Raw genomic sequence first — 13,367 nt, 5'->3', positions numbered from 1 at the left:
TAATACAAACTTTACAAAAATAAATATATTTTATAAAAAGTTAACAATAATACAGAAGAATTAACACCAAAATTAAATCACTCGAAATATTAAATCTGAACAAAGCCTTAGACTAAGACAAAAAACTGTTACTGTGAAAATGATACAATCACTTGTTTCACGGGAATTAATTTATGAAAATATTTAATTTTGATAATTAATGAAAAGAGTTAACATTTTAACACTCTAATCATTAAACAATGATGAAATTTACAAATATGTAACTGTTACGCTTACGTCTTTTGGCTCAAAACAAGGTTCAGAACAGATGAGCAAAATCTTTTAATGCACTTCACTGTTTAACCTAAATCTCACAGGGACAGTTAAAAACATTTATGTTAGATGTACTTACATTAACACACTACACTTGAACTAATCATTCAATAATATCACCAACGTTCGAACAAAACTACACAAGATACACGTTGGGTCAAAAATCAATTATTCACGTTGGAGAGGACACACTTGAGAGGAGAGAGGGCAGGCGAACTTTGGCTCATTCAAAGGGATAGGCTGGATCTCTTCTGCTGGTTATGCATTCCAGTTACATGCAAGCTACCAGCACCCCATCCCTACGCTGTCTACCAACCCCCATCTTCTTGAGAGAATAGTCTATTAAGGATTGGGTCTCCTGGAGGGGTGGGGCAGGGGAAGTCAGCCCAGGGTCTCCCTACCCTAAGGGATCGTCAGAAACCTGCAAATTTTTCGGTAAGTGGATTACTCCCTGGAGTATATAAAGACTTCTTGGCAAAAGTGTTCTTCATCCCACCTTTGTTTGTCGTTCTACAAACAGCTCTTCGTGTGAATTCTCTCGTTCTTTCTCGCAAGAGGAAAACTTCCAATCAACTTCCGATGGTTAACGCAGTGAAAGTCTTCAAGAAAACCGCTCCTAATGGTATGTTTCACAAGAAAAATATCTTATTGGCCGTGTTCAAGTGTGCAAAGATTGAAAATGTATCTAGTTTCTTTGCTAAAAAGTGTCTTCATATTTAGTGCATACACACACTTACAGGATGTAGACTAAAGAAATATTTAAATAACTAATTTATGATTTATTCTCAAATTACAAACATTTTGACACAAAAACTATTTTACTTGCGTTTATTCAGTCCAAATGTGCAAGGCTATTCTATAGCAAAACATATTGGTGACGATATAATCCATATGATTTTAAAACTTACTTTGGCTTAGACTGATGATTTGAAAATTACATTGGATAAAACTATTTTGAAACAAAGAAATCTACAGTATTTTGTCTTCAAATAAACTTTTCCTATTTATTCGGTAAAAAAGTTTAGTTTATACTTTTATATACAATACTACAAATAGACGGTTTCATGCAAATTGTCCTGAAGACAGTTTAGGGAACAATGATATTGAAATACACTAAGATTTTATGCCTTTACCAACGGTGTTTTACTTACATAGTTGAGTTTCAGAGATCATTACGACACATTAATATAGTACATGCAATATCTTAAGTTTTGATGTTTAAACTGTGCTACGCTCTAAATTAATATCATTTCATGGTGAATAGATATCCAGATGTGCAGATTTCACTTAACTGGCAAAGCGAATAAGGATAACTAGATATCAACTTCAAAACAATCTTTAACTCCCACGTGAGAAATTGACTCATTTCCCATTCATATCTTTTTCTCGTGCCTGGGACTGATTTATCCCACCTGGCCTCTAGCTCATTACTCTCCCGGTAGACTTAGAATTGTATCTGCATTTGTCATGCGCTTCTAAACACTACTCTGTTTTACATAGGTGGACCCGAGTGATTTGATAGTGTACCATGACGTCACGAGGCCTAAGGCTACGGTAGCCGGCGCCATACTTGAATTAGAAACTTAAAATCGTTTATTTAGTGGAATTCGCTCTTTTCAATACATTAATCCAGGCATGACCACGAATAGTGGCATCCCTCTAAAAATTTGTATCCGATACAGTTCAGAATAGACTACAACACTTTCTCTTATAAACTCGTATTTTGGGGAAGTTCATCGAATTCCTTTACTAGTTCACTATACTTTGGAAGAACATTTTATATCAATATCTATATCGTACACCAGTGTGCAATATACTCTTCTTATAAGCCTTTCACATGCGAGAGATGTATAGGATTTCGTCTTGAATTTCACTTATCTATTAAGTAAGATTTTATGACATTTCTTGTTCTATTTGAAATTGAGTTTTATCGGTAATATTCCTATGGTTGTAATATTCTTCTATCTAAATACCGAGCTTTAAAACCTTCATATATATATATTATTATTATTATTATTATTATTATTATTATTATTATTATCATTATTATTATTACTATTATTATTATTATTATTGTTATTATTATTATTATCATTATTATTATTACTATTATTATTATTATTATTAATATTATTACTAGCCTAGCTACAACCCTAGTTGGAAAAGCAAGATGCTATAAGCCCAAGGGCTCCAACAGGGAAAAATAGCCCAGTGAGGAAAGGAAATAACGAAATAAATAAATGATGAGAATAAATTAACAATATATCATTCTAAAACCAGTAACAGTGTCAAAACAGATATGTCCTATATAAACTATTAACAACGTCAAACCAGTTATGTCATATATAAACTATAAAAAAACTCATGTCAGCCTGGTCAACATAGAAACATTTGCCCCAACAACGTAAGAGAATTTCAAAGATTAACGTATCGTATATCGCATCATATTATAAAACTATAGTAAAACTATTGGTTAATTACTAAACTTTTCACGCTGACCTTTTAACATTCATCCTGCTTTGATGAATGGCGTCCAACTCGTCTCATGCTCCTGTTTATTCACCGCTATCTCTCTCTCTCTCTCTCTCTCTCTCTCTCTCTCTCTCTCTCTCTCTCTCTCTCTCTCTCTCTCTCTCTCTCTCTCTACAGTATATATATATATATATATATATATATATATATATATATATATATATATATATATATGTATACATATATATATATATATATTTATATATATATGTATACATATATATATATATGTATATATATATATATATATATATATATATATATATATATATATATATATATATATATTCGTATGTATTTATACTACGTAAAACTTTTTCATCATATCCCGATGAAAGGAGCAAATAGGAAAAATACAAATCCTGATAAAATAAAAACTTAAATATGAAAAAATGATTGTTATCAACACTTAAAAAAAAGAAAAAAAGGAAAACACTTATATTTGTACGCTTCTGTACGTCTCTGCTACTAGACTTCTCAACAATCCACTCAATTGAATGGACATATCTTACATTTCTTATTATTGAATATTCCCTGTTCCCGTCTAATATATTGCAACATTTGACCCGTCACAGGTAAGATTACCGTCTACCTAGGTCGTAGGGACTTTGTCGATAATACCGTCACCACCGAACCTGTCGATGGTGTAGTACTCTGTGATAATGACTACCTCCGAGGGCGCAAGGTCTTCGCTACCGTAAGTAATTCCTAATCAGGTGTCCTGTCACCGTACATTGCTGTTGTTATAAGACTCTAATGGAAAGAAAATTAAACAACGTAGGAAATATTTATTTACTTGACACTTTTCCAATATTTGAGTTATATATTGAATTATGAAAAGAATAAGAGACATATAGAAAAGAATTCAACAGACACTCGTTTGTGTGTGTGTGTATATATATATATATATATATATATATATATATATATATATATATATATATATATATATATATATATATATGAATGCGTCAACCTTCAAAGTATTTTGCACTCTTTCTTTCACTTACGATTGCAATATTCCCCTCATTCAAAACTCCCTCCTCATTCACGGGTTCTTTACTTGTACAGGTTACGGTCACGTACCGTTTCGGTCGCGAGGAGGATGAGGTCATGGGCCTTCACTTCAGCAAGGAAATGCAGCTGACCAACCAGCAGATCTATCCTTCTGAAAGCAAGGTAGAACTGACTGCCGTCCAGGATAGGTTGGTGAAGAAACTCGGAGGCAATGCCTATCCATTCGCCATCACCATCCCCCAGAATGCTCCTACCTCTGCCCAACTCCATACCGGGAATGAGGAATCCGTAAGTGGATAGTTACTTACATATACAGTAGTTAAGTGTCCCTTCAGTTTATTAACTATTAATTTGTTCATGGAACGTTGATAGTATCATTCAAATCCGAGTCAAAATTATATTTTCTTTCACGATTTTATTATTATAGGCAACCTGATTTATATTTGGGTCGCTTTGCAATGACCATTTCTTTTCGACTCAATATTTCGAAACTTAATTTATCTCCAATGGTTTACTCAGACCTAATCGAACAAAATAGATTTTCACATCTCTGACCGACTTCTGTCCTTCCCACCAGAACAAGCCACTGGGTATTATCTACGAGCTGAAGGTCTTCGTTGGCGACAACGGAGAAGAGAAGCCCCACAAGAGGAACTCCGTGACTCTGGCCGTCAGGAAGGTCCAATTTGCTCCCCTGGACCGCGCCAACAGGCAGCCCAGCACCATGGTGTCCAAGGGCTTTGCCTTGTCTACTGGCAAGATCAACATGGAGGTCAACCTCGAAAGGGATGTGTACTATCACGGCGAGACCATCGCCCCTCAGATCAGCATTAACAACTGTAGCAGGAAGACCGTAAAGAACATCAAGTGCTCCATCGTTCAGCATGTGGAACTCACCATGACTAACAACCACTTCACCCGTGAGGTAAATTAATAGGACCAGCGGGCTCTTTATAGTCTCAATTCTTTTTATGAGGAGACAGGGTTACGGTGACCTATTGGAAACGTCATTGCTTGGCTAACTGTCGGACTTGGGGTTCGAGTCCGCTCAACTCGATAGATTCTTTAGTGTTCACAACCTCTCCATCCTTGTGAGCTAAAGGAAGCCTTTAATTCCACAGTACCTGCCGAGTCATCAGCAGGCATTGTCTGGACCACTCTGGTCCTAGCTTTGATGGAGAGTGGGCTTGGCGCTGATCATATGCATATATATTAAGTCTCTAGGACATTGTCCTGCTAACTAGTACATTGTCACTGTTACAAGCCTCTCCTATTTATGAGCGGCCTTTAAACCATTAAAAGGAATAAGGAAAGCAGTGGGGTGGCAGAGAGTAGGGGAGATAGGAGAGGTAATTAACCACCCTTATGCTGTAGGAAAATTTAATCTCGATGCGCTTTCTCACTTGACAGAAAACTATCTAATGAGTTTCCTATTTGCTTAAAAACTATCAAAAATATAAAATATCGTTGAAAGATTAAGGCTACATCTTCTTTCTCAGTATAATTACATATATTCATCAAAAGATCTAGATTATGTATGATGGGACGCTGAACCTTTTACTTTTTCATTTCACTTGCAATTCCAAGTCATCAAAGGCTCATCAAAAATCTCTCATCACAGATAAATCTTTAGATATTAAAAATTACTGTTCTATGTAGTGTTTGGCATATGGCCGTTCTAGCTAGACTTTGGCTAGAAAGGATCATGAAAGAATAGCTTAGTACTATCATCTAAAACTAGATGGGAACAAGAAAAAAAGAAAGGCTTAACCACAAAAGGAGTGATAGACATATCTCTGTGAATATGGATTTTACTGAAATGATGGATAGCAATAGCAGACTCTAAATTCAATAGCTACTTTACATGGAACTTGGTTCAGATTAGCCCTAATCGATACCCGTCGAAAGTGAACGATACGTGATCGTCATCTTTCCCACCATTATTCGTACATTAAAGGCCCAGTTTCCTGATGCGCCTTCTCCAATACCTTTAATCAAAGGCATCCTCTTCCATCAAACTTCTTCTCTCTATATCATCCTTCACCTTATCTCGCCATCTGATACTCTGTCTCCCTCTCGATCTTCCACCCCTAATAGGTTCTTCCTAAAGCCTCTTCACTCTCCCAACCATCATCTTCAACGCATGGCCAAACCATCTCAGCTGTGACACTCTTATCACCTCTGTAATCTTTACTGCTCCTGTCATTCTTCTTATTTCATCATTTTCCAATCTTTCAAGAAGTGATATTCTCATAATCCACCTCAGCATCCTCATCTCTGTTCGCTCAAGTTTTGCTTCCTCTTTTCTTCTTAGAGACCACATTTCCCATAAGTGATGGTTTTCAATACATTGATCATGAATGAAAATTGGAAACGTTCATATTTTAACCGGTGCAATCTAACCTGTTTTGGAGTCTCTTGTTAAACAAAGAGCGAGAAATAAATGAGTGGTTCTCTAATTTTGCAGGTGGCTTCCCTGGAGTCCAAGGAGGGATGCCCCATCACTCCTGGTTCCAACCTCAAGAAGTCATTTAGTCTGGTTCCTCTGGCTTCCACCAACCAGAACAAGTATGGTATTGCACTTGATGGCAAACTGAAGGTAAGCATAAAGAAAATAGTAGACAAATAAACCGAAACTAAGCTTGATTATACATTGATTGAAATGAATTTCCATTTTCCTTCACGATGATTTACATTACTCACTCATGACGTCATATTCTGAAAATTTTAGCTTGCAAAAGTAATGCTTGTTTAAGTTTTGTCGCACAAAAGGACATTCACGGGTTTTTAGCTTCATATCATGGTACACTTTATTAAGAAAGAAATTTTAAACAGCCAAAAATATCCTTGATACAAAATTAGAAGATAAAGAAAATTATATTTCCGCACATAAATAAAATGTTAAATAGATAAATGAATAAGTAAAATAAATAATCTTAAACTTTTTACTAGTGGGTCTTCATTACTGATGTGGACCGAAGCTCGACCAACGCAATATTTAAACTATCTTAACTAGCGAACATACTCTAAGACAATCCCACATCTCTCCCTACAGGACAGTGATGCCAACTTGGCTTCCTCTACCATTGCTAGCGAAAAATCCAATCCTAATGATGCCACTGGTATCATTGTCAGCTACTCAGCTCGTGTCCGCCTCAACTGTGGTGCTCTGGGCGGTGAGCTTTTGGCTGATCTGCCATTCAAGCTCTTACACCCAACTCCAGGTGAGGGAAGAAATCTGCATTTTACACTCTTGAAATGATATTGATTTTCTTGATGAAATTAACAGTGCTATCATGTGAAATGGTACAACTTCCTTCATCATTAGGTGGAATGAAAAGGAGTTCATACTGTGAGGGCATGTCTGAAGTCTTTTGGGAACTAAATGTCTTGGGCAGTTTGGGGTTCTTTAATTTTGAGTGTAGTCAGAAGGAAGAGTAACTGTTATGTCTTTAGAAAATGGCATACTTAAATTCTATAACCAAAATAAGACTTAATTATGTTTAGACTTTTAATAATGTTATTGGAGCCAGTGCTATTTGATGTGTATCATAAATTAAACGAAATACACGAAGTTACATCGTTAGTAGAAATTATATTTTTTAAGTCTAAAGAAAACGGCCTATTTAAAAACTATAACCAAAATAAAATATAATTAGATCATCTGCACTTTATAGAATTATTGGAGCAAGCGATATTTGATATGTATCATAAATTTGATAAAATATACGAGGTTATATTTTTTTTTTCTCCCTCATATAGGTTCTATGGAACCCAGTACTAAGGCTGATGGCGAAGACATCGTCTTCGAGGACTTTGCCCGTCTGCGCCGCGGCATGAGCGTCGACCAGCCCTAGATCGAAAGGAACATCTTTCCCAAGGTCTTCGCTTCCAAAGCGTAGATGAATGTCGACCCAAAACCTCTGACGCCACAACCAACACCTTTTCCAAAGCCCTTGGTCATTTCAACCAACCTCAAATTGGCTGAATCAACGATACAACTCGGCATCAACTTCTGCCGATAACCATCACCGCCATCCTAATGATTCACCTTTTGCGAACGAACGAAGTGTGGGACGCTAACTTTTTTTCCGAAACGACGACGAAACTTCAACTGCTGTTTCCAGGAGTTTTTCAGATAATGCAATTTTCTTTGTTATAGCTTTTCTTTCTTTGTCTTTTTAGCTTTTTTTTCCATTATTGCGTTGATGCTGCTGTTGCATGGAAGACGACTGCTTGTGTCTGGCAACTGCCTAAAGACCATCAGTGGCAGGCACAGACGAGGTCAAATGATTTAGCAATATCCATTTAAAGAAGAACATACAGTTAAACTAAGATCAGCTATTAGCACAGCAGCGGCGACGCGTTTTTTTCCTGTTTTCACTGTAATATTTAAGGCTTTGTGTTTATTTCAGTTAGCTTTGAATATAATTTCTTCAACAATCCTCACTTAACATCTTCAAGCAGTTGTCTTCATAAGCTGTTGGTTTTAAATCGGCAGTGTTAAATAATTGGCTGCTTTCTTTACATAAATAAATTTAGTTATACAAAATGTTTTTCAATTTCCTCCGGAATACTGTTTGGATACAATAATATGCATTCCACCCTAAAAAGTATTGAGTGTTGAATACAATGTATCGAGGGTACTTTGCATTTCAAAATGTTCTAAAATATTATTTAACCAATTTGCGCTTTGTGCACGGTTATCAATCTGTTAAAATACGCATCCTAGTGACACAAATATGAAAAAAAAAAGAAAAAAAAAACTTTTCATAAACGAGACGCGGGTTCACCTAATATCTTGGAAACTAAGTCTGAATCCATCCCGTATTTATTGAGATGGCTAAGTTCATAAGACCAGGTTGTTAACATAAGTGAAAAGCGTTTTGAGTACCCTAAGGTAGCTTCTTTTCTTGAAGAAGTAATTATTTCTTCAAAACTTTTATATACCTTCCAATACGGTAAAAATCTTTTCAACCACGTCATGATTTTATTAGTTTTTTTTTTTCTTACCATGCAAGACTGGTTTACCAAGAATTGCTCAATCGTATCTTCATTACAATTTTGCGGTTCATTCAAACAATAATTTATTTGATTACATTGACTCATATCTTACATACGAAGTCTTATATATTTCACATTATTTGCTTTTATTAGCATCTCAATATCAACAAAAAGGGTATAAGTAAAGAATCAGCACACGTTGACACATTTTGCTTATCACATATCTTAATATGGCTGTAGTATATCAACTTCTCCGATATCGTAAAAAGAAAAATGAGAAGTTATTGAACTGAACTTTCCAAAACCCTGTTAAGGTTTCCTATAAAATTTTAGAGCCATTCTTGCACTAAACCTGAAAGATAATCTCAATCTAGTCATTTTAACATGAATATTCTTGCATTTCAAAGATAGCAAGAGGGACAAATTAATACTCGTACTGAGTAAAAACGCTTAAAAATTTAGCAGTCACAGACGAATAAGGAAAAAAAAAACCCTTTTGAAGTCTCCGTAACGTCACATTCCACATTAAATAAAAATGGAAAAATTACCTAACGATTACAGATAATTCAATTATCCATATACATATATATATATATATATATATATATATATATATATATATATATATATATATACATATGTATGTACGTATATATATGTATATATATATGTATATAAATATATGTATACACACACATATATATATATATACATATATATATATATATGTGTGTATACATAAATAAATATTTATATTTATATATATATACATACATACATACATATGTATATATATATATGTATATATATGTGTATATACATATATACATACATATGTATATATATGTATATATATGTATATGTGTGTATACATATATATATACATATATACATACATATGCATATATATATGTATACATACATATATATGTATATATATATATATATATATATATACATATATGCATACATATGTATATATATGTATATATATATGTATATATGTATATATATATATATACATATATACATACATATGTATATATATGTATATATACATACCTATATATGTATATATATTATATACATATATATATACATATATATATATACATATATATATATATATATATATATATATAAATATATATATACATGCAGGTTCCTGGACTTGAGTTACCCATACAAGGCTACCAACAGGCTTTCCCAATCTTCGTCACAACTAACCCGTAACCCATTTGATAGTATCATAGTATTTTATTTGTATTATCCTTCGCGACTTAAATGCAGTACATTACAATTTTGCATCTAAGTTCGTGACTGCCTGGTCGTTTGAAGGAACTGTACGAACATCCTTAGAAATGGTCAAATAACCCAGTTACGCAATATTCAAAATTAATGCAATTCTTTAGGAAACTCTCTCTTACTGCTGTTTTAATTCAACTTATGAAAGATTCCTCTGAAATGCTATATATATATATATATATATATATATATATATATATATATATATATGGATAAATATCAACACAACATCGTGTTCAAATAGAAATAAATTTCTACCTCATACTTGGGATCGAACGCTAGCCCCTTCTAATGAAAGGCCAGGTCGAAACCAACCATGTCACGAGAGCCCATAAAAGAAACTGGAACCTGACGCTAACAGCTGTCCGAGGATTTACCTGGCGAGACATCAGTCTCTTACCAGCGAGTTTTACCCAATTTCCCGGGCCACCACGTGACACAATTGGTAGTAATTCATTCAAATTACCCCTAATGAGTCAATATGGATAAATATCAACACAACATCGTGTTCAAATAGAAATAAATTTCTACCTCATACTTGGGATCGAACGCTAGCCCCTTCTAATGAAAGGCCAGGTCGAAACCAACCATGTCACGAGAGCCCATAAAAGAAACTGGAACCTGACGCTAACAGCTGTCCGAGGATTTACCTGGCGAGACATCAGTCTCTTACCAGCGAGTTTTACCCAATTTCCCAATTTCTCGCCAGGTAAATCCTCGGACAGCTGTTAGCGTCAGGTTCCAGTTTCTTTTATGGGCTCTCGTGACATGGTTGGTTCTTAGTCAGGGGTTACAAGGTGATCGAAATAATACAAACTTTACAAAAATAGATATATTCTATAAAATGTTAACAATAATACAGAAGAATTAACACCAAAATTAAATCACTCGAAATATTAAATCTGAACAAAATCTTAGACTAAGACAAAAATATGTTACTATGAAAATGATACAATCACTTGTTTCACGGGAATTAATTTATGAAAATATTTAATTTTGATAATTAATGAAAAGAGTTAACATTTTAACACTCTAATCATCAAACATTGATGAAATTTACATATATGTAACTGTTATGCTTACGTCTTTTGGCTCAAAACAAGGTTCAGAACAGTTGAGCAAAATTTTTTAATGCACTTCACTGTTTAACCTAAATCTCACAGGGACAATTAAAAAAAAATATGCTAGATGTACTTACATTAACACACTACACTTGAACTAATCATTCAATAATATCACCAACGTTTGAACAAAACTACACAAGATACACGTTGGGTCAAAAATCAATTATTCACGTTGGAGAGGACACACTTAAGAGGAGAGAGGGCAGGCGAACTTTGGCTCATTCAAAGGGATAGGCTGGGTCTCTTCTGCTGGTTATGCATTCCTAGGGGCTTTATACAGTATATTGACTTCATTATTCTAGAATTTTCTAGTAGATCATTGTCGTGGCGTGAGGGCAAGGCTCTAGCGGCGTAAGGTTGCAAACATAGTAAAATGAAGAAAGGATACTAACCTTGCTTGCGAGGCAACTCTCTCAGCCAACTCCATCCACCTACCTCTCGTGACAATAAAAAGAAAAAAAGAGTAAACCTGATTTGATAATTTTCATGCACTTTCTAACCACGTGGAAATATAAAAAATGACGTAATCCCTCATGCTCATACCTCATGTGGGTCATACAGCATACCTGAACATAACTACATAAAACTTCGTAATAAAACTACATAAAATAAAAAGTTAATTTTCAAAAAATAACGTAAATTTACATAAAAGAAACTCAATGAAAATACTATTAAATAAATGACGAAAGTCTTATGTAATTTCATACATTTACTCAAACCTACAAGAGTGGAACTCACCTTACGAGCTGGCTATACATCTCTTTAAATTATTTACTCCTATACTAGACCAGCTTCGTAAGAATATATATATATATATATATATATATATATATATATATATATATATATATATATATATATATATATATATACATATATATATGTATGTATGTATATATATATATATATATATATATGTATATATATATATGTATATATATATGTATATATATATGTATATATATATATATATATATGTATATATATATATATATATATATATATATATATATATATATATATATATCATCATCACTGTGTGACACGAAGAGCCTCCTCTAGATTCTTACAAATTTCCTTCAGCATATACATAAAGTTTTGTCTTCCAATGTTACGCAGAAATAATATCTTTTCTATATTTTCCAGCTTGCAGTATAAATATTTCATTCAGTTAATCAACACATATATAAAAAGGCATTATGATATTTTAACGGACAGCAATTAACATTTTATGTGATAAGTAATTTGATTATTGAACAAACCAGAAAATGTATCTCCTAGATATTGTTGTAAACGTCCATTACTTATGTCCTTGAAACACTGTATAAGGAGTCTCTAAGAAACACAACCCTCTTATGTAAGGTCTTTGAAATGAAGGGCTTCACGAAAGGACCATTCAACCGTGTCTTTTCACTTTTTCAGTCATGGATAGTTTCAACACTTTACTACTCACCGGTTCGTTGATCGTCATCAAGGTAGCCTTATTTAAAAAAAAAAAAAAAAAAAAAAAAATACATGTTAAGATGGTTAAGGATACACTATGCCTGGTGTGGACCTATAAATTCAAGCACATAAACAAATGTCTGCTTTCCAGGTGCCTTCTGCTCTATATATATTCTTTTATTTTCTTACTGATTTAATTCTAAATTGCAATATTCTGTGGTACTTCAAGAAGCTGCTCTTCAGTTCGCTCTATTTAATTGAGAGTTGTTTGATCACCAAAACATCTTTTAATCAATAACAATAACAATGAAAATAATAATAATAATTATATAACCCTAATGATTTTCCTATATCTTTCAAAGGATTAAGGAAACTCTCTTAAAATCGTTCATTCAGATCGAATATTGAATTGGTACACATTTATAAGAAAAGCCTAAAATGAAAATAAGGAAAATTGACGGATAGACGTGTGATTCATGTTATGATGGACGTGGGAAGGACGAGGGAAGAGCTGAAACGCAGAATATTTGGTACAAAAAAGGTAACGTTGTTTATGAAAAGATAAAGATATTTGCATCGTCTATGGAAGCCTCGGTTACAATTTTGGAAAGGGCTTTTTAGTCTGTCCCT

At 33.7% G+C, this 13,367-nt stretch overlaps 1 protein-coding gene across 1 annotated transcript; it reads left to right on the top strand.

The window, feature by feature from the left end:
• The first annotated feature begins 778 nt into the window (after positions 1–778).
• Positions 779–8,413, top strand: LOC137629562 (arrestin homolog). Its single transcript, XM_068360999.1, has 7 exons — positions 779–934; positions 3,420–3,541; positions 3,916–4,149; positions 4,439–4,786; positions 6,329–6,460; positions 6,917–7,085; positions 7,624–8,413. Exons 1-7 carry the CDS (start codon positions 892–894, stop codon positions 7,716–7,718), a joined length of 1,143 nt encoding a protein of 380 aa, XP_068217100.1. The 5' UTR covers positions 779–891; the 3' UTR covers positions 7,719–8,413.
• Positions 8,414–13,367: the final 4,954 nt, after the last annotated feature.

Source organism: Palaemon carinicauda, chromosome 37, assembly GCF_036898095.1.
Source record: "Palaemon carinicauda isolate YSFRI2023 chromosome 37, ASM3689809v2, whole genome shotgun sequence".
Taxonomy (NCBI): Eukaryota; Metazoa; Arthropoda; class Malacostraca; order Decapoda; family Palaemonidae; genus Palaemon; species Palaemon carinicauda.
Note: the sequence above shows the minus strand (reverse complement) of the source record. Positions and strands in the feature narration are given on the sequence as shown.

Coding starts and splice junctions, on each gene's coding strand:
- LOC137629562 (XM_068360999.1), top strand. CDS start 892: ATGGTTAACGCAGTGAAAGTCTTCAAGAAAACCGCTCCTAATG. Junction 935..3,419: donor CAAGAAAACCGCTCCTAATG/GTATGTTTCACA, acceptor GACCCGTCACAG/GTAAGATTACCGTCTACCTA. Junction 7,086..7,623: donor GCTCTTACACCCAACTCCAG/GTGAGGGAAGAA, acceptor TCCCTCATATAG/GTTCTATGGAACCCAGTACT.